Source organism: Corvus moneduloides, chromosome Z (genome assembly GCF_009650955.1).
Source record: "Corvus moneduloides isolate bCorMon1 chromosome Z, bCorMon1.pri, whole genome shotgun sequence".
In the NCBI taxonomy this organism is placed as follows: domain Eukaryota; kingdom Metazoa; phylum Chordata; class Aves; order Passeriformes; family Corvidae; genus Corvus; species Corvus moneduloides.
In genome coordinates this window covers 13,596,077-13,618,778 of record NC_045511.1, presented here as the reverse complement: position 1 = coordinate 13,618,778, position 22,702 = coordinate 13,596,077, and the positions used below count along the sequence as shown (strand labels likewise).

At 41.5% G+C, this 22,702-nt stretch overlaps 1 protein-coding gene across 6 annotated transcripts in view; it reads left to right on the top strand.

Moving 5' to 3' along the window:
* RAI14 (retinoic acid induced 14) overlaps window positions 1-22,702 on the top strand; it is an 87,051-nt gene that overhangs the window by 52,890 nt on the left and 11,459 nt on the right. For all 6 annotated transcript variants that reach the window (XM_032096082.1, XM_032096081.1, XM_032096079.1 and 3 more), the window contains 5 exons: window positions 14,414-14,502; window positions 16,284-16,348; window positions 19,490-19,547; window positions 19,745-19,815; window positions 21,221-21,327. In XM_032096082.1, the coding sequence (XP_031951973.1) occupies window positions 14,414-14,502; window positions 16,284-16,348; window positions 19,490-19,547; window positions 19,745-19,815; window positions 21,221-21,327 (390 nt within the window). The remainder of the gene's footprint in view (window positions 1-14,413; window positions 14,503-16,283; window positions 16,349-19,489; window positions 19,548-19,744; window positions 19,816-21,220; window positions 21,328-22,702) is intronic.

Genomic DNA, 22,702 nt, shown 5'->3' with positions numbered 1-22,702 from the left:
GAGAATGTTTCCTTGTATGTAATAATATTTACCTTAAAAGAAGCTATTGGAAGAACACATAGAATGATAACATAATCTGAGTTGGGTGGGGCCCCCAAGGATCATCAAAGTGCAAGTCCTGTCCCTGCACCAGACCCACCAAGAGTCACACCATGTGCCTGAGAGCATTGTCCAAACATTTGGAATTCTGTCAGGCTGGTGCTGTGACCACTGCCCTGGGGAGCCTGTTCAGTGCCCAACCATCCTCTGGGTGAGGAATCTTTTCCTGATATCCAACCTAAACCTCCTCTGACACAACGAGGCCATTCCCTCAGGTTCTATCACTGGTCACCACAGAGAAGAGGTCAGTGCCTGCCCCTTTGTTTCCCCTCGTGAGGGAGCTGTAGCTGCAATGAGGTCTCCCCTCAGTCTCAGCCACTCCTCACACAGCTTCTCCTCCAGACCCTTCACCATCCTCCTGGCCATCATTTGGTTACTTTCTAATGGTTTAATGCCTTTCTTACACTGTGGCACACAAAACTGCCCCAGCACTCGAGGTGAGGCTGCCCCAGCTCAGAGCAGAGCAGGACAATCCCCTCCCTTGCCCGGCTGGCGATGCTGTGCCTGATGCCCCCCAGGACAGGGTTGGCCCTCCTGGCTGCCAGGGCACTGCTGACTCGTGTTCAACTCGACCCAGAGCCCCAGGTCTCTTTCTGTGGCATCTCCTTCCCCAGTCTATACACACAATCAGGGGTGCCCCATCCCAGGTGCAGAATCCCTTGTTAAACTCCATACAGTTGGTGATTGCTGAGCCCTCTGATTTGTTGAGGTCTCTCTGCAGGGCCTCTCTGCCTTTTAGGGAGTCAACAGCTCCTCACAATCATCTGCAAACCTACTTAGTATCCCTTCCAAGGTGTCCCACTAAGGTGTCCAAGTCATTTATGAAGATATTGGAGAGCACAGGGCCAAGGATGGAGCCCTGTGGAACCCCACAGGTGACAGGTCCCCAGTCTGGTGTCACCCCATTCACTGTAACCCTTTGTGCCCCACCTGTGAGCCAGCTGCTCACCCATCACATGGTGTGTTTATCCAGCTGTGAGCTGGGCATTTTGTCTAGAAGGATCCTGTGAGAGAGTATCAAAAGCTTTGCTGAAATGCAAATAGATAAAAATAACTTTAACTGGCTTCCCTTGATCAGCTAGGTGGGTTTCACAAGTCCTTGTCATGAATGGAAGTTAGGTTTCACAAGCAGGACTTTCCCCACATGAAGCCTCATTAGCTGTGATCAATGACTGCCTTGTCCTCCAGGTGTTTTTCAGTACCTCCCAGAAGAATCTCTTCTGTGATTTTACTGGGCACTGCAGTGAGACTGTAATTTCCAGGGTCCTCCTTCTTGCTCTTTTTGAAAACTCAGACAACATTAGTCAGCTTCCAGTCAGCTGGGACCTCTCCGGATTCCCAGGACAGTTGAAAAGTCTTTGAGAGAGGCCTTGTGATGACATCAGCCAGCTCTTTGGGTATTCTTGAATGAATCCCATCAGGCCCTATGGATTTATAGGGATCCAGCTGGAGCAGCAGATCCCGCACAAGTTCATGGTCAGCTGAGCACAGATCTTTCTCGCAGCCATGTCCTCCAGCTCAGGCCACTGGGGACCCTTTAGCCTGTTGTCAGTGTTGAAGACAGACATTACACATTTCTGCCTTGTCCATGTCCCTGTTTGCGAGGTGGCCATCCTCATCCTGTAACAGGCTGGTCTTATTTCTGCCCCGCATTTTGCCATTAATGTATTTAAAAATAACCCATTCAGTTGTCCTGCACGGTTCTGAGCAGCTTCAACTCCAGTTGAGCTTTGGCTGCATGAATTTTCTACTTGCAGTGGCAGCAGCATCTCTGTATTCTTCCTGTATCACGTGACCCACACCACAAGGTGGACATAAACCTTTTTTCACCTTATTTCCAAGCTCATTGCTTAGCCAAGCTGGCCTTCTGCCTCATCTACTTGACTTCCAACTCTTAGAATTCCCTGCTCCTGTGCCCTTAGGAGCTGATGCTTAGAAAGTGACCAGCATTGATGGACCCCAGCACATACAAAAGTATTTTCCAAGGGAGCCCTACTCACTAATTCCCTGAGCAGCCTGATGTCTGCTCTCCTCACATCCAGGGCTGGAGGTTTGCTGGCACTTCTCCTCCTGTCAACAGAGATTCTAAACTTGATTGCTTTATCGTCTCTGTGGCCAAGATGGCCACCAGTCTCCACTTCACTCATGAGACCCTCTCTGTTAACAAGCCACAAATCACCCTTTAATAGCCAGCACCGTGCAGCCAGGGCATAAGTCCAGTGGAGAGTGGAGACTGACAGTGGACAATCAAGGCTTGATCAAAGTCACACCATCACTGGGTGCTGCTGTGCCCAACTTGCTGGAACTGCAGTATGAACTGGGGCCCAAGGCAGCAAAATGTCATTGTCCACCACTGACATTGCCAATGCATTTTTCTCCATTCCTCTGGCAGCAGAGTGCAGGCCTCAGTTTGGCTTCACCTGGAGGGGCGTGCAGTACACCTGGAACTGACTGCCCCAGGGGTGGAAGCACAGTCCCACCATCTGCCATGGACCGATCCAGGCTGCACTAGAAAAGGGTGAGGTTCCAGAACATCTCCAGTACATTGATGACATCATTGTGTGGGGGAACACGGCAGGGGAAGTTTTTGGTAAGGCGGAGAAGATGATCCAGATTCTCCTGAAGGCTGGCTTTACCGTAAAGCAAAGCAAGATCAAGGGACCTGCCCAGGAAATTCAGTTTTAGGAGTAAAAGGGGAGGATAAAAGTCATCAGATTCCAGTGGGTGTGGCCAACAAAATAGCTGCTATGTCCCTGTCAACCAGGTAGAAGAAAAGACAGGCTTTCTGAGGCACTGTGGGTTTTTGGGGAATGCATATTGCAGAGCACAGTCAGATTGTCAGCCCTCTCTATCAAGTGGCATGGAAGAAGAATGATTTCAAATGGGGTCATGAACAACAAGAAGTTTTTGAACAATTCAAGTGGGAGATTGCCCATGCAGTAGCCCTTGGGCCAGTCAGAACGGGGCAGGATGTGAGGAATGTGCTCTACGCTACAGCCGGGGAGAATGGTCCTTCCTGGAGCCTGTGGCAGAAGGGACCTGGGGAGACTCAAGGACAACGTCTTGGGTTATGGAGTCTGGGATACAGAGGATTTGAAGCCAGTTATACCCCAACTGAGTAAGAGATTCTAGTAGTCTATGGAGGGGTTGAGCTGCCTCAGAAGTGATGGGCACCGAAGCAGAGCTAAAAGTCATCCTGCTGGCTTTACGTATCACTGAATGAGAGAAATGGACAGTGCTCTACCTCTACACTGACTTGTGGATGTTGGCAAACACTCTGTGGGTGTGGCTGGACCAACAGAAAAGGACCGATAGGCTGTGCAGATGGAAACCTATCTGGGCTGCTGAACTGTGGCAAGACATCACTGCCCAGGTAGAGAAGTTGGCTGTGAAAGTATGTCATGTAGATTCACATGAATGCAAGAGTCAGGCTGCTGAAGAGCTGTACATGATTGATTTGATCTCTGAGGAAAAAAAAATTAATTTACTTTTATCACAGTGTTTAATTTATGATGGTCCAGATGGTCACAATAATGTCTAGGTTTCCAAATATGGACAAAGTAAGAAAGACCACCAGGATCTCAAGCTTTGTTCTATCTCTAGCCAACAGATGGCTAAAATCTGGTTCTTATTCCAAAATTTCTTGTAAAGTTTATTTCCATGGGAGATCTGGGTGTAAAAGCTTTTGTCTCTCTAAATCTTTTCTGAAGTTCTTTTTAGGTTCAAATCATGATTGTTCATTTTTTGTCCTTTCCCCTGCCCTGCAGCATTGTTAGGGATGTAATTTAATTTAGATGTTGATATTAAGTTTCCTGAAAAATTGCTTTCTACTTTAGACAAATGCTCAGAAATGCTAATGAAACTCCAGGCCATGGTTGGATGAATCTGTCCACTGCCAGGATGCTAAATTGGGCTAATTAACATTTTATTATGTTCAGTATGAGCTGATTGTTAATGTAGGGTGAGAGGGAATGCTTTTATCTCCACAACAGAGGAGCAATACTTAACTTTGATTTTATGATTTGGCAATACATGAAAAAATCCACATTGCCTACAAACACCACTGTATTGACAATCATGCAGGCTTTTAAATGAGATCCATGCAGTGGAATTTGTGGCAGTGGTTTGTTCCAGGCTCTTGACTTAAACTGCATAGACCATTTCTGTTGGTTTTGAGCACATGACCCCTCACTTGACCCCTTCAACTAGAGTTCGAAAACTTCATATTCCAGTTTTTAGTTCTTGCCTACACTTTTGACAGGATTTGAAATCAACAGCATCCAGGCTCTATTATACACATTTTAAAAGCAATTTTTACAGGACATTTTAGCATTTTTATACATTCTTATTATTAAGGGAAAGAAAAAAGAGAAGGGGCCATCTTCTGAAGAGACAGAAATTAATCATCTTTAGTTGGATTTCAGTTACAATGATCCTAAATTTCTGGCAAACTGAAACTTTTTACATTATCTCTTTAGTGATTTCCTATGTTGTAAATCAGACAAATTCCATGTATTTAAAGAACAAACTCCCTATTCCATATAAAGTTCTCTGAGCATTGAGAAGCCTCCCGATGGGTTTTGCATCTTACATACGTGGGGCTTTGTGCAGATATCTAAAGTTCAAAGACAAAACAATCAGTCTGCAATTTCTTGTAGGAGCCAGCTTGTGTCTTCTGTTCTATGTTTGCTTTTTCACACAGCTGATGGCTATTCTTGAGAAGAGTTGTGTTTCATTGTCTTTTAGTAGGGCTGTCATCTCAGAGGGAAGCAAATCTTCTTCTGAAGGGCCCTTATACTCATGTTTGGGTAGCCTGTGAGCCTCCTGCCCACGGGTAGGATCAGCCAAACCTGTAATGCAGCATCAGGCAGCTGCTGGAATTCCCTGTTAAAGCAGCTCCATTTGCAGAGTTGCCAAATACCCAGATTTTGCCAGACCTGGCCAGCTTTCAGCAAGTTTGTCAGTTGCTTGGATCAGAGCACGGCCTGGATGGTTGGAAGTTTTTGTATGCCTGGGTTGAAACAGCTGCAGTTTGGCTCAAGTGGAGGCAAAACCCAGCGCCCCACTTTCCCGTGGGGAACGCTGTGGCTGCTCTCTGCACTTGTCCTATCTGAGCTGGCAGGAGAGCCATGAAGGAAGCGTGCCTCTTGTGGGTTGGGCCAGAATCAGCCTCTGTAAGGCTGGGGGGGACAGGGTTAAGGCTGCAGTTGTTCTTCAGATTTGTATCTGCATAATGGGCTGCAGTTGTTTTACATGTTTTTCAAAGACTTATGCAACCAAATGAGCTGTATGTGTAGATTTTAGTTATACCCACTGGCTGTTACTGGCTTAAAAATGTACTCTAATCTAGGAAGGGGAGTAGACAGCCGAAACAGAGCAATGTGCAAATGTTGAATTTACTTAATTTTTTTTTAAACTTTGAACTGAGGTCTCAGGCAATAGACTGTGATGGTGGCTGCTTATTTATTGGACTTATGTTTCAATCTGTTTTCTGCTACCTTCTTTACAGGTGCAGTCTGTGTTAGGAAACTGCTGAAAAGTAGCAAAAGTAGTGAAAAGTGTAGTGAAAAGTGTAGTGAAAAGTGTAGTGAAAGAAGTAGTGAAAAATGTAGAAAAGCTCTGAAGTTGCATTTTCCTGCACAAGACTGTGGTCCAGTCCCTACTCCTCTTCAGAAACATGGAATCTTAAGTAGTATAGTTACTATGAAATACAAAATAAAAATGATATTGTCATAATAATCTAAAGAGTTTATTTAAAAAAATAATAAAGAGGTCATATTAATGAGTGGTCTTTGAGGAATGTGTTATAAGTAGATTAATTAGTATGTGTACATATTATTGCACTTGCTTTGTAATTATCCTATGAAGTAAGAGAAGTTCACTTTGTACAGCTTAATAAAAAAAAGTAAATCCAAACTGTTGCTTCAAATCTGAAGAGATGGGAAGTACTATGAGTGTAAAAGGTACAGAAACATGAAGCACAACACATAACCCTGAGCTGTCCTTTGTCAATGTCCCTCAGGTTCATAAGGATATACATACTCATCAGTTCTTGGAGCACTAAGTGCAGTTCTTAAGCCTTGCTGGATTTTCATGCTACAAAAATATTTGGGTTTAGATTAACCTTTACTCAACTGCTCTCACTCTTTCCAGTCTTTTCCTGGCCTCTTGTTATGCCAACACAGTTTGGGATTTTGTTGCTCTAATATTCATGACTTTCCATATACTGTGGTGATTATTTGCAATTGCTGACCCACAGACAGCAGTACTCACTACACAAGTGAGTTGTGTTGGAGGATAAAGGCCGGGCGAGACAGTAATCATTGCTCTCATTTTTGGGCTTAATTTTAACTTTGAACTCTGTTGGGTCTTGAAAGGGCTGAAGGTGGCTAGCTGGTTTTACCCAGCTTCATGAGGAAAGTCATCTTGACCTGGGCACATCCTCAGGGATTTCACCCCTAAAAAGATGTTGTGCCAGAAGGCAGGTATATGGAGAAGGTAACTGTGCACCTGTTTGGACTTTATATGTGGGATGTGGTCTTAAACTATCAGAAGGAATCTTCCTTACTTATCTGCCTTCCTTATCCCTCAGTACTTGTCTTTGGAGGCTCAGGCCACACTGCACAGATTTCTGGGTTCTTTAAGCTTTTTGAGAATTCATCGTTTGTTGTACTTTGTTAATTTTCCTGCCCTACAACTCCAAAAATAAAAGAAGTATGTCAAAACTACAGACTTTCTGTCAACACCTAGGAGTGCCCTGAAGCTTCTGCTTGCAGAATCTCTGTTGCATTTTGCTGACATTAGTTACTGAGGAATTTTAAATAGACACTGTGCAAGAAACTTTATGTGATAAATCTAAATTGTGAGCACTTATGTTTACAATTAATGGTACATGGAAGGGAAGTCCATACATTTCAGACTTGAAATGGGAGTTTGTGTTACTGTGGTAATAGAGTTTGCCAAAGAAAACTCTCTATGAAAATGGAACTGCTGGAGCACAACCTGAGAATGAAAAGTATAAAGCTGCTAGAGATCCCAGAAATCTCTCTGAAGAGCAGCTGGGTGGATATTTTGCTGAGTTTGAAGGCTAAAATCAGGAGTCTGTAGCTTGCCAGCTCCTGTGTTGCATGATGCAATTGTTTCTTTTCTAATAAGAAAACAGCCATTAAAGAGGCTTGCCTTTTATTAATGTCCTATAGCTCGAGGTGTGTATGATTGGAACAAGACTTTTCATGCTATGATGCAAAGCATGAAAACTGCATTTGTTTTGGTTTCAGTGGTGAATTTCTTGGTTTTGTTGTTTTTTTGAAAGCTGTCCCAGAATGCAGGCTGACACAGAAGGTGGATGCAGGGTTTTTACCAGAGGATTCTGTGTGTACTGGGACAGGGCAGATGCCATCTCATGTTAAAACAGAAGGACACAGGCTGTGTGCAGCAGTTCACTTTGCAGTGGCTGGTGCTAAAGCGGGGAGAGGGGAAAATAATCTCACACAGCTCCTGGTAACTTCATACCTGCCTCTGTCAACTTCTTAAGATCTTGCACTGCACTCTAGAAGTTGTTTGCAGCAACTCATTGATTGAATGTTTTAAAACTCTGAAAACATAATTTTCCCAGCTTGTACTGGTACCACCTCTGATATGAAAACAAAATGTATTTCCTCTCTTTTTCCTAAGACAATTTTTGCACTTTTTCGGCTTCATGTATGTGAATGACAGGATAATGACATGGACTGCCACCATTTTTGAAAAGCCACATTTTTTACAGTTACTGTTGGGAGGAGATAAAATGGGTGCAGTGTGAAGCTGTAATTTTTATTTGTTTAAAGAAAATAATAAAAAAACCCAAAGAACTAGTAAGTATTGATAGTGATTACCTGTAGATGTCTGATTTTATTTAAGGCAGTCTGATCTGCCAAACATCTGTAGAGATCCTCCATAATTAAATGACTGGTTCTCCTTGAGGCATGTATTGTCTCAAATGAGTGACAGTATCTTGATAATGCAGTCAGGAAAAGATGAAGATTCTTTTGACTTTCATGGTGAAACATCCATGGTTTAATTTTAGGTATAAGGTGAAATTCTATGTGCTGCTCCTTATTTTTCACTGACAGACTGCATCTGTGCTGTGTGATGAAACAGTGGAAGGCAGCTTTGGTTTTCAACTGATTTTGTTCACTGTGCCAGCTCACCAGCCACACAGTGACCTACCTACCTGTGCTGGTGCAAGGAGGAGGCAGGACCCAGAGAAGGCTTGCAGAGGAAAGCAGAAACCTCCAGTTTCAGGACCATTCTGGTCCTGGGACTTTCCCAATCATTTATTCTGAAGGTGGTAATTTTTCTATTATTAAGTTCAGGGTGTGTCAAAAAGGGCTTACTTCCAAGATTGTTTTAATGCTGATAAAATCTCAGGCCCTTCACAGGTCAGTAAACCGTATTCTTCTACAGTGACTGGTCATGGTGCCACATGTGAGAGGAAACCACATTGGACTTCCTCCTGTGTGACACCAGGTATTTTCTTCATGCACAGAAGGTGCTGCTCTAGTAGTGACTTCTGGCCCTTTCTCCTTCAGGTCAGGTCTTGGGAACTCTGGCATTTCTGCCACTCAGCCTGTGGTGGAAAGCAATCAAAAGCTAGATATCATCTACTGTGTTTATTTTAGCTGTTGTTTTTGAAGGAGGAGTTGAGACCTTGAGGGATAGCAGTGTAAGCGAGGAGCTGCTTCTAAAACATATAAAAGCTCTAGTCAGTTCAGAAAGTCAGCCAGGTTATCAGTAAGTCACTTTGTGGTTGAGATAGCTGGTGAATTGCTTGCCTGTTTGATCTGGTAGTAGCAAAGCTTAAATGTCTTCCATTTATATATATATTTTTTTTTTCTTTTTTTTTTTAATCAGCAATACAAGGTCTCTAGGCAGCTCTGTATCTTTATTTTACTATTCTTGTTTGTTTGTGTGAAGGTATTGGTCGGTGGGGAAACTATAAATCATCAAACTGCTGGCAGACAAGTTAGACTTTTTAAAAGTCAACAAAGGGTTGACATCCATTAGAAAATGAAGAAGAGTGATCTGCCTTGGGGAGGGATGTTTTTACTCAAAATAAACCTTGACAATGAGTGTATATGAGTGCATAGTGTTTTTCAAACATTCTTGCACTTAAAATATTTTTAGAGCACTCCGATTAAAATGACAGAGAACAATAGTATTATATACTTGCATGTAAGTTTGACTGGGTTCCATGTTTGTCATAATAGGAAACAGCAAATACAGTATTCACTTAGCATCCATAATTCAGCCATGTCCTTTATTTGCTTTGGATTTTGGTAAGTAGTGTGTTGAACTACTTTCAGGCCCTGGAGAAAATCTGTGTTACAGAGAATGCTAATTCTGCCCAGAAAAAAACTCTGGAGCATGACCTTGCCAAACAGAGATTGAACCCTTTGATTTGGTATAATTTTTCTGCTTTTTTCCCTCTTGTTTTTCTTTCCACAAATGAAAATTTCCTTGTTAGAAGGTTACTGTCTTAAATTAAGACTTGATATTTATTTTTTCTGATTTTATCATGTTCCGCTTTACTTTTGTGGCACTTCCCCTAGATATATGGACCACCCAGTTGTTTTAAGCCAGCTGTCAAAATAACATTCAGTAAGAAGATTTGCAGGAAGTAGCTCTGCAAATGGTTAAGCAGAGAACCTGAATATAGCAGACCCATGTCTTACTGCTAATACCACCTTAGCAGTTGCCATCAGCTATAGTTTTACAGGTCTAACCCCTAAATGGGGATTGTTTCTGTTCTTCTACTTATGGTGTAATGATTTGTAAAGAAAAGTCTTACGTGAGCCGAGTACTAAAAATTAAAGTCCTTTTTCATATAAGTTAGACTGACATTTAAATAATTTCTGAAAACACTCATTATTGGTCTTTTGACAAAGACTGGCTCTATCAGAACTCTTGCGCTTTGTCTGATGCTGGTTAAAGAAGTCTTCATTCCCTCGCTGGCTTAATTTTGTAACCAAAATATGGAAAGGTCCTTTTCCCTGAATAAGGGATGGGCTTGTTTAGGACAGCTGTAAGTGTTCCACCATTGACATCTCCTATCTGTTCTTAGATTCCTAAGAAATCTGCTGCTTCAGATTAGTTCAGGGATGTCATACACAGCTGTGCCCTCTGTTCAGCCAGCAAGTGTCATAAAAAACATATATCAATGTGGGATTTTTATGTGAGTAACATTTCAGGTCAAGAAATTTGAGGTCCTGACAAGATTTTGAGGTGATAGTCATGTAGCTGCTCTCCAATTGAACCTGAATCTCATGAAATGAGTTCACTCTTACTCTAAAGGCCTGTTTACACCAACTGGGCTTTGCATTCCTCACAACAAACATAATTTTTCACTTTTTCTCATTAAGGACTGAGTAATTATGAGACTTGTACGTTCCCAACAGGATAAAAGCAGTGTCAACCTAATGATCTTTCATCTGCTGCAGAGGTGGGTCTTGAACCACTGGGAATGGTAGCTGCTCCTCTGCTCACTGAAAGGTCTCAATACAATAATAAAAGACCATCCTGCCCCTCAGGAAGAACAGAAATGTTTTACAGCAATAAAAGAAGTCTGTCTCAAATCAGTTCAGGCTGGGCTATCAAGATGTGGCTCTAAGTGGCAATAACATGCTTATCTATTGTGAAGGGAAAATGAATTATGTTGTAATGGGATTTTCAGCTGAATGAGAATCCAACCCTCAGTGTGGCCCTTGGTCCAAATCATTACATGCTTGTTTTTGTTTACCTAAGTCATTGCACAACCAGGAAATGGGAGGAAAAGTTTTCATGCCAAGGAAAGTTTATTCATGGAAGATGCAAGTAAAATGGGCCACTCCTTAAGGCGTCCAGATGGTGAGAACTCCAGTGTTTGGAAACCTGCAACTTTTCTTTCAAATGTTTTAGGAAATTATGTAGCTTGTAAAGAATTTTTCTGCACTGAAATGAATGTCGACAAGCTTCTTTGTTTCAAGAGCCTCCCTTGCTACATAGGAGTCCTCAGTACCTACTACTCAAACGTTTGGGTCTGTGGTTTTCTTTGTTTTGGGTCTGGTGTTTTGTTTGTTTGGGTTTTTCTAACTAAAAAAACCCAACCAAACAAAAAACAAACAAACAAACCAGGGGCTATTAACTTTAAAATCAGAATTGCCCCTTAATGGGGAGGTTTTGCCCAATACTCTGTAAATAGTTCAATTTAAATATGACTATAATAGGTTCACCCCAGTCTGGAGTCGTTCTCCTCTCTGTTGAGCAGGACTTCTGTTTACTAAACCAGCAGTTAAGTAACTGTATCCCCCATTCCCTTCCAGTTATTTTGAGACTGTTAAGAAAAAATATCTCACTACAGGTTTATGTGAGAGATGGTAGCAGTACAATGATGCAGGGAGGAGACACACAGCAAGCAGCTCTTTGTGAAATAAAACATCTGTGTGTGTGATGACTTGTTGAGAACTGCCATGAGAGTTGGTTTTTTTGGTGGGATTCATATGTTCATTGAAGCATAGCCTGAAAAGAGTTAATTTTTCTTTTCTCTGATACTTTTTTGCAGTCAGATTTTACCTAAATAAAACTCCTTTAGCACTTGCGTGTTCATGTTGCATTTGGCACCATCCTACACGGTCTGTCCATAAAACCTCAGTGCCCCAGATTTAGCCAAGTTATTATTATTCAGGTATTTATTATTACTATGAATATTGTCAAATGTAAGTTAGCCAAGTGCGTGCTTCACTATCTTCCTAATACATAAGTGAATTTGATTGTATTTTGTGTTTATACAAATGTATCTGAACATGTTTTGGTATTTGCTGGTATGTTGTGCTGGCTAAATTAGAGGTGTTGGAATTTGTCAGACTCCTCTTGTGTCCCTCCCCCAGTCATTTTCCCAGAGCCTGAGAAACCACTTCTTCCAAAGAAGAATGTTTACACAACTTTGCATTGGTCACCAAGTACATGAAGTTTTGATTTTGAATGACTGGGGAACAGACAGCAGCAGTGCTTCTTGTGCCCTTGGAAGCCTTAACTCTTCAATTTGTTCATGGCAGTAGAATTCACAGGATGAATACAGAATACTTTTATATTTGCAGAGAAGGGTTGAAAGCTTAAGTGCTGCCTGTCTGCCATTTGCAATCAGCAGCAGCCAGTGTGGAAGGAAGGACTCCTTGTAGGAAGTGAGGTGGTTGCTGTCCTTGATAGAGGACTCTGTTCCAGGAGCTCTCCTGTTTTGATTAGTCCTCCTCTCTTTGCCAGATGTCGTGCGTAGGTCTCTTTCTCTGCTGAGTTTTCAAGAAGGCTACAAAGAAGTCTATGGCTCAGAGAAACATGGTGTTGCAGTCCACAGACTCTGTGTCTGAAATACCCATTTCATTCCTGCCTTTTGTTCCAAGTTTTCCTGGTTAGCAGGCTGAACTTTCAATGTTAGCTTTAACACTCAAAGGAAGCAGTTGTTCAAAATATAAATTTCTAAATACAACTAAAAGTAGTTGACCTGGCTCCATGATTTATGATGTTTCTTTTACATTCCATGTGAAAATCCCTTTTATGCAGGGGTGCATGATGTTAAAAATTAATACCTTCCTTTGAAAGATATTAGAATCCCTCCCAGGAATTCTGACTCTTTCAGTTTGGTGCATGTTTGATGATGGTCCTAACTTTCCACACTTAAAGAAATAGCAGTTAGAAGTGTTTTGTCCTGAATTTGTGTTTTACATTACTCCCACTGAAAAACTGCTTTGTGTGCATCAGGCTGAGGTTGGTAGGACCCACATGGTAACAGGATGTCTGCCCATATCTTAAGACTTGACAACATCGGCATGCTATGCATCAGGAGGATATAAACTTCTCTGTTTTCAGAAGCTTTTCCTTCAGTTTTGCTTCAGGGCAAAATTAAGTCAGCAGCATCTCCATAGCACTGCTCCTGTGAATCTTGAAGTGCCCAGCCTGAGGATGTCAAACATGAAATTTCAGCTGTAAAAACGCTCGAATTCAGTGTAATTTCTTTGGTCTGTTCTGTAATTACATCTTAGGTAATTGATGCTTGGAAGCGCATCCTGCCACGGTGTGGTTGGTAACGTCTGCAGTTTCACACCGTTTAAATAAGAGGTGATTGGGGTGAACAGCAAAACCAAAAGTGGAAAAAATACATTTCTGGCATAGTCTCATGAATATCCAGTAGCTTTGATTTCTCCAGGTGATACAGCAAAGTGTTTTCCCCCGCCCATACACAAAAGAAAGATGAGCTCTATAAAGGACAGTACAGAAGCACAACTTCATTTCGTCTAATTAAGGAATTGCAGAATCATGTTTTAGAGGAACTAAATTTTGTCCACTGAAAGGGGAAAATCTAAGTAAATCTGACTAAATCTAACTAAATCTGACTGACTAAAATGACTAGAACAAAGTCAGTTATTGTGACTATTTTCTTTACTAATTCCCCAAGCCCAGGCATTCTTTGGGGATATATTACATCACTAGGGACATAAGTTTAGAAATTGTGTGGGACCAGATGTACATAAAGTATATGATATGGATTAATGGGACAGCAGCCTGTGTAAAATCATAGAGTCGTGGCATTGTTCAGGATGGAAAAGACCTCTAAGATCTCTGAGTCCAACCAGTAACCCAGCATCCCAAGTCCACCACTAAACGGTGTTCCCCCCCCCTGTGGTGCATATACACATCTCTTAAATATGGTCAAGAGCCTTGCAGGGATGGTAACTCCACCACCTCCCTGGGCAGCCTTTTCCAGTGTTTGACAACCCTTTCAATCAGGAAATTTTTCCTCATGTCCAATCTGAACCTCCCCTGGTGCATCTTGAGGCCATTTCCTCTCATCCTGTCCCAAGTTACCTGGGAGAAGAGACCAACGCCCACCTGGCTGCACCCTCCTTTCAGGGAGCTGTAGAAGGTGATAAGGTCCCTCCTGAGCCTCCTTTTCTCCAGACTAAACATCCCCAGCTCCCTTAGCCACTCCTCATAGAACTGGTTTTCTAAATGCTTTGCCAGCCTCATTGCCCTTTTCTGGACATGTTCCAGCACATCAATATCTTTCTTGTAACAAGGGTCCCAAAATGAGCACATTATTTGAGGTGCAGTATGAAAGTATGACTACAAAGTCTTTTTGATGTTCCCTCTCACTGCCAGAGCTGTTATCTTCTTGGGAGGCAGTGGAGGGATGCCAAAAGATCTAAGGACACGGAGGAAAGAACTTGCCAGTATGTGGTTTGTGAATGCAAGAGAAAAGATATCTTAATAATAAGAAAAGTGACATGTAAATGTTCTCTTCCAGTTTTCACCTGGCAGCCATGAAAGGGCATGCAGAGTGTCTCAGGATCATGGTGACACATGGTGCAGATGTGACAGCTCAAGATGGTGCAGGTATGCCTCTCTGAACCTATACAAGTAGCATGATACACTCAATTTGCTTATGTAGTTCTTGATGAAATACTCTTGATTTTCAGAGTGAAAAAACTGATTTGACAACTTTGCTTTTCCCCACGCAGCATGTAGGAAAAGCAGCTGTAACAGTTGCATGTTTAGGCATAATTGCTTCCCTACACAGAGAATTCAGATTCTAAAGTCCTCAAAAACTTTTGTCCTAATACTACAAATTTCAGCATTTGTAGTGGACTCCAGATGTAAAATAGTTGTTCAATCTTTTAAATTGTTATTTTTAAGTTAAAAAAAAAAAAAAGAAAATAATTCTCCTCCCCCAGCTCTTATTATTACAGGTTGCATCAAGATCTCCAGTTTTGCTTTTATGTTTATCCAAGCTATTAATCCCATTAACTTTACAGGAGTTGCAGTAAGACATTTCCTGAGGATTATGGCATAGTGAAAACAGCTGATACAGGCCAAAACAGAGCTGAGAGCTATTAAGTATGATGTTTCAGTTCTCAAAAGTCCTATGCTTAATTACTTCTCCACTGGGAGGATGATGGGAGCTGAATTTGAAACTGGCAAACTCTTTAGTAGATTTCAGTTGACACATGTGTGGAATCTGTGCCCAGCATTTTCTCTGGCTAGCTGAGCCACCTGGATGACCTGTCAGCATTTTGTCTCTCCAGTAATGATATATAAATGCTGGGCTCATGGGTTCTGCTTTTGGTCACTTATTGCAGCCTGAGGGAACCTCTGTCATACATCGGAATGATTTGCCTTTATAAAAAAGTGTCTGTGATACTGGAAGGAGCATTCATATTTTACACAATGATAAGGGAATATATGTATCTGATGCAGACTATTACTCAGAATTCCTGCTTCACCTTGCCTGATGATTTATTAGTTGCTTGAGTAGTAAGAGGCTGCCTGTCGACTTCCACCTGAGAGTGTCGGCCCAGTGCTCATTAGTGAAATCCTTCTCTGTAAAAGTCACATCACTTGCAATGAGATTTTCCTGTCACATGTGTCTTTGTCCTTATTAAGTACTAAATCCTGGTTCCTTCTTTTCTTAGTTGCATGGATAATTTGTTCTTTTGCTGTCTTGTCATCTTCAATTTTTCAGATGCTCTGTAAGATGAAACTGGAGGAGAGTCTTCAGTGATTCATCATAAATCCATAGTCAGTAAATCATGGCATTTCATAGCTAAATATGAACTCAAAGATGCTAAATTAATTGAAATGCAAACCAATGCAGACCTGTGTTTGATAGGGAATAGGGAATCTATGAGGTGCAAACTAAAGTACCTGTGTTCGAGTCTTCTATGTGCACTTCACGGATGACACAAACTTAATACATTTGTAGGTGGTGGATTTGGCGGGTTATGCTCTTGATTCTGGGTTACTTTTTCATTGCCAAATAGCAAATATCAGGAAGACACCGACAGACATCTGTGTGAGAGGGAGGCTGAGTAATATTGGAAAATGGTTTTCTAAGAAACAAGACATAATGTACAGTCTTAGACTTACGTCTGCCAAGATGTAGTCTGACACAATGTTTGTGTCACTCCTTTATATGAACCAAGACTTTAAGATTATTCTGTTACCTGCCTGAACAACGGTCTGTAGTAAAGACATTCTGCTTGATGTAGGTTTTTGTTTTCTCTGCCCTTACTTTTTATGTGTCACATAATTCAAGATTTTGCCTTTGTCATAGAAGGGTTTATTCCTGTGCTTTGGCATGATTGAATAAGTAATTTGCTTTGCTTTTATTCGTTTAGGGCACAGTGCTTTACATCTTGCAGCAAAGAACAGCCACCCTGATTGCATTAAGAGATTACTTCAGGTAAAAGAAAAATCAAATTAATATTGATTTTTGAAATTTTCATTTGGTTCCATTAGATGTTGACACATTTTCTGCTAATAATCTGCACCACACTTCTATACTGTTGTTCTAGCTCCTTGACATCAAGAGAGGCTCATCAAGATTTTAGACATAAAGAGTTTAAGGACCTTTCAGACACTGTGAATGTATGATAGAAAACAGTATATCTTCACTGAGAGGTCTGCAGGTACAGTTTTCCATGTCCAGCTGCTCTGACATAGCTTGGTTGGGTTTCAAGCAGGTTGTAGCTTCAGTTTAACTTCCTATGTTTTGTCTGTGTGGTTGGATGACTTGGAATTAGGTGGATTATGAATTACAGGGGAAAAGGACTTTTCACTTCTGGGGGCATTCTGATAACATTCCACTGGAATGCTTTCTGTCTGTTCACCATAGAAATGTTTTCAAGTTTAAAGTCAAAGAGAGACGAAACCAAAGTAGTTTAGATCCAAAAATAAAATGGAAATAATTTAATCTTCTGTGAAATGAGGTAAAGGACAGAGAGGGGTTAGAAAGGGAGTTGAGAGAATGGGGAGAGAAAATAAGAAAACCAAAAGTGAAGATGAACAGAAGAGTCTCATGGTGTTGAAGATGAGTGTTAGTAAGCAAAGACATTGTCCATCTCAGCTCCATTTCAGAAATACAGGTAAGCTTTCATGGCAATGATCAGAGAAATGGAACAGATTTTTCTAAGTTTGGACTTATCAATAGGTCTCAGACAACATAATGAATACAGACTGAGAATACAGATGAAATAATGAATAACAACCCTGCTTGAACACGATGGTGCAGAAAGAGAATGGATCCTGTATCCCAGCCTCCAGATTATTTTTCCCTGATTGCCTCAGGGCTCTCCAGCTGTCCTGTGACTGACCTCTGTCAGTGTCTCTGACAACACAGGGTCGAGTTTCACTGACTCCCACCTCCATACTCCTTGCAAGCTGTCTCCCCTGCTGCTCCACAGGCGGGAAGGGTTATCCTGAGCCACCGCGGCCCGTCCCATTGCCAGGATCCACATCGCCATCAGGCCGTCACCGGTGGCATCGCAGGCAGCAGCAGCACCACCTCAGAACGAACAGCGTTTAACACCAAGATACCTGCTCCCTTCCCACCTGCCTGCTGCAACCACAGAGTGCTTTTGTTGATGTTTATTTCTTGTTTTATTTCCATGTGCAGATTTCTAAGTATGTTCCTAAGTGCAAACCCGTTGGTAATAGTCTCCAGTAATTCATGCTCTTAGGATTATCTTCTGTGGACCAAAGTGTGTGTGTGTGAGGAATGTCTAACTGGTGTTGAATTAAAGAGGCTGAATAACAATTTCACACAGGCAGAATCCTGAAATTTTTGTTACATGGAATGTAGTAATCTTTGTGATCCTGTTTTCCTAGATAATCAGAGGCATGTTGGAGACAGTGCTGCATGTAAAAGTCAAAAGTCATAATGTTTGTTTTCTAGAAACACATAATTTTAGGGTCCTGTCTTCTCCTGTCCAAAGAAAAGCATTGAAACTTGTGAAGGGTTTAGAGAACCTGTCCTGTGAGGAGCAGCTGAGGGAGCTGGTGGTGTTTAGCCTGGAGAAAAGGAGGCTCAGGGTAGACCATATCACAGTGGGAAAAGAGGAAATGGCCTCAAGTTGAGCCCAGGGAGGTTTAAGTTGGATATTAGGAAAATTCCTTCACCAGAAGGGCTGTCAAGCATTGAAAGAGGCTGCCCAGGGAAGTGGTGGAGTCACCATCCCTGGAGGGATTTAAGAGATGTGTAGATGTGGGACATTGTAGTGGTGAACTTGGCAGTGCTGGGTTAGTAGTTGGATTTGATGATCTTGATGGTTATTTCCAAACCAAATGAATCTAAATTTCTATTTTACTTTCTCTTTGTTGTAATTAAAACCAAAATCTGTACCAAAACAAGCCTTGATAAGGATTTGAATTGTTTTTTTCATTACTATTTATTGGTTTGAAGTCTGGATTGATCAGTAGCATCTGCTAATTGTAATAGAAGAAGATATAACTGGATTGTTGGTGCTTATTTTTAAAAATGTGAATGAACCCTTATTGCATTCGACAGTGGGCCTGTGGGAACCTGATAAGCTTTAACAAGGCCAGGTGTTGGTGCTGCACCTGGGTCAGGGCAACACCAGCTGCACCTGGGTCAGCCCAGAGAGCCAAATATATCCCGGACTGCATCCAGAGCCCCGTGGGCAGCAGGGGAGGGAGGGGATTCTGCTGCTCTGCTGAGATCCACCTGGAGCACTGCATTCAGTGCTGGGATTCCAGTGCAGGAGGGACAGGGACCTGCTGGTGCCAGTCCAGAGTAGGGTTGTGAAGAGCAGTGGAGCACCTCTCCTATGAGGAAAGGGTGAGACTGAAGAGAAGAGATGGCTCCCAGAAAGCCTTAGAGCTGCTTTCCAGTATCTAAAGAACCACACAACAAAGGCAGAGAGGGACTTTTTACACTGGTGTGTAGTGATAGGGCAGGGGGAAATGGCTTCAAAGTGAAGGAAGGCAGGTTTAGATTTGGTATTAGGAAGAAATTCTTTGCTGTGAGGGTGGTGAAGCATCTGGCATAGGTTGCCCAGAGAATCTGTGGATGCCCCATCCCTGGCAGTGTTCAAGGCCGTTTGGGTAGAGCTTTGAGGAACCTGGTCTGGTGCCCATGGCAGGGGGTTGGAACAAGATAATATTTAAGGACTCTTCTAATCCAAACCATGCTACAGTTCCATGAAATAATGCAGGACAGATTGCCTTAGGACATTGTTGCTTTAGCTTTTGTTCTAATGTTAAAAAAAATACAATTCTGAGGCAAAGGACAGAGTTTATTTTGTTTTTTATTTACTGACTTAAATTTTTCTGAAACTATAACATTTTTTAGGAGTAGCTCTCTTGATCATGAGGATTTCCTATGGCTTCAATCTGAGCTGGTATGAAGACAGGAAATACCAGATTGGTAGAGAGAGAAGCTGTACCTTCCTTCAGTGTTCTTATCTGAAGCAGCACATAAATCTTTTTGTAGAGATGTTAAGCACTCTGTCAATATAAGACATATGTTTTATTTTCTTTGTACTTCTCTAATTGCTTTTTTCCTTCTCCTTACTGAATTGTGCAGAGTAAATGTCCAGCAGACATCACTGACAATTCTGGGAAAACAGCTTTACATTATGCAGGTAACTTCTTGGATGAAAGTTTGTACTGTTTTGTTGTGCTTGATATTTCTAGCTCATCAGCCTAGAATTTGTTTTTTGTACCTCAATGTAATGCTGCAATATTGCAAGTGGAAGAGTGGGACACAATTTTTGAAATTGGGGTTTAATGGACTTTCGTGCTTGTCTTGTCTTTTTAACTTATCTTTATTTTCTTTTAGCTGCATGTGGGTGTCTTCAGGCAGTTCAACTTCTGTGTGAACACAAATGTCCCATTAACATCAAAGATTTGGTATGTACCTCTTCTGTTGTGTACTGCAGATACTTCAGAGCTTTTATCACCTTCATTCCCAGCTGTTACCACCCTCCACCTCAGGTGTAGTAGTTCAAAGCAATGCTGTGCTCATATACCTTCCTGGATTTCTCTGCTGGAGGAAATTCCTTTTGCAGCTTGCCTTTGCAGCGGTGTGGAGGCACTTCACAGTCTGATACTGTAGTGGCAGGATTTGCTGATCATTGAGACATTGGCACAAGTAGCTACAATCGATTCTTACACATTCAAAACATAATTAAAAGTGTTTCCCTTGTCTCCAGGAGGCTTTGGAAAAGGCCCAGTATGTGGTCAAGGGCTGCAAAATGCTCACAAAGCCCAACCAGACAACGATAAGCCTGAGGGGAAAAAATACACCTGATACATTCCAAAGGCTCAGAGACACTACATTCACTACTGTGAAATGTCTACAACCAACCAGGTCTGGTTTTGGGAATGATGCAACTGCCTTATAGAAAACATAATGATGAAGGGAGGGGATCTATAAAGCGCAGGCCAGGCAGGAAGTGATAAAGTTACTTGAACTTGTTTGTTTTCAGTTTTGGTCTATCTCCGTCTTCTCTGGTCTTCCTAACAAAAAAAAATATGTCACAGACATCCAGTCTAAGATTTCAGCAGATGCATTTTAAAGGCATAAAAGGTTTCTTCAGCCTTAAGAAAAGGCTGTAGGAGTATAATAAAAATGTCCTGAGCTACATAATGGCTGGTTATAGGAAAGAGAGAGACCAGTCTCAGGGGTGCATGACAAAATGATAAGCAATGGTCAGAATTTGGGTAGTGGACCTAACTGGGAAATTCCAGTTAGCTACTAGTAAAAAATATCCTCACCTTGAAGGTTGTCAAACACTGGAACTGGTACCCAGAGCTGTGTCTTTACCTTTGGAGATGCTTAAAATGTGGCTGGACAATGAGCAATGTACTGCGATTTGAAGTTTGCCTAGCTGTGGATTGAGGAAAAAAGTGGGAGAAACCCCAGATACCTCTAAAGGTGTCTTCCAACTGTGTTATTCTCTGACTTTATGAAATGTTGTATTTTTGCCTAGTATTTAGTTAAAGTTATAATTTTTGTTGCAGAGCTATTGAAAGGTATTTTGTAGTTTCAAAATAATTGTGTTTTAGCATTAAGCAAACAGCAAAGGGAGTACAAAAGCAAAAAGCATTCCTCCTTCCTATGTTTTGAATCATCCCCAGCAGACAAGAAAGGAATTATAGCACACTCAGCTATATTTATGGTGCACAAGAAAAATGTACTGATAGCACCTCATTTTTGCTATGTAAAGGTAAAATTTATAGCTGACTTTTAATCTCAGTGTGTTTTTCTAAGTGAATGGAATATCGTTCATAGTCTCTTTATGTGCATTTCTAGGATGGCAACATACCTCTGCTGCTTGCAGTACAAAATGGTCATGTAGAAGTCTACAAATACCTTCTGGATCATGGAGCAGACATCAACACCAGGGATAAAAATGGAAGGTACAGCAGGTTAACATGTTGATTCTTCACCAAAGCTGACTGTCAAATGAAGATTTCTTCTCAAATCCTTCCCAAAATAGTTGATGTTAGGTGAAATAATGCTTTCTGTACTGGACAGTGTATCCTGATGGCTGAGAAGGCTTACAGAATTCTGACTAAAGCAAAAGATGAAACTATGTAACTATAAAACTAATGTGCCTGTAAGATTTCCTTTGGGCTACCAGAGCAGTATATCCCATTTTTAAATTATTCCTATGCACATCTGATTGATAGCACTTACCCACACATCAGTTTCTAAGTGTTCCAGTTTAAATGCTGCTCTCTTCTTGGGATGAGCTAGTAGCTCCAACTTAAATCCTTAAAACTGCTACTTGTGAGCAAAATCTGTGGAGGGTTGTTTTTTCTGCCATAATGCAGCCACAGCAGCAAGAAAAAAATACGGTAAAGCTCTACAGTGGAGATGCTGTTGTTTTAGAAGGTGCCAATTAGAGGTTTTTTGCATTAATAGATACACGTGTCAGAAAACTTTTTAAAAAGCAACATCCTTGTAGTGAAAAATGCACTTGTTTTGATGCTACTGACAAAGATCAAGAGTCTTACAAAATCATGGACTGTTTTATAAAACAGTTGGTTAAACTGTGAAGGTAAAGTAGGATACTGAGAACATTTGGCACTTACACTTTATAGTAATTTTGATTATTCTGTGTGACACAATACTGATTCTGTTCTCTGGTAGCACCTGTGAATACAAGACTGGGCCCTAACTTGTTTTTTATCAGTCCAAAGTTCATTAGTGCGCTCTTTGTTTCCAGCTGTCTGAAGAAAACCCCTTTGTTGTCTGTCAGTTTTAATGGCCTCGTTGGTGCTTTGAACTTGAGGTGCTGCACACTCTGGGACCTCTGCCTTCCCCTCACCTTCCTAGTGTTTAATCAGCAGACAGTGTTAAGACTCTCTGCTTTAATTGGATAAAGGAGTTTCTGTCATAGATACAACTCCCATTTCTGTATTTTTTTTAACAGTAGTACTGTGTGTAGAAGCAACAAAACACTGTAATATGGAATATACTGGTTTACTTCTCGCTTTCATTGTGGTGAGGGGTGTGACTACTCCTCATGTCCACAGAAGTAGTTAAGATTTTACTGAAACAGGAGAAACCATGTTGGGAGAAGAGAGGGATAACCTTTGAAAATGGCATCTCCAGATTCCTATTGTGTCCAGACTAAGTGAATTATTTTGGTAAATTAAAACCATCCCTGTGATTCTGGAGGTGTTATCTGAGTTATCACTTACCACTCCTTTTACCACAGCACTGCAACAACATCACTTTTCCAAGTGACTCACCCATTACAGGGAGTATGTTTAATTCATTAGTGAA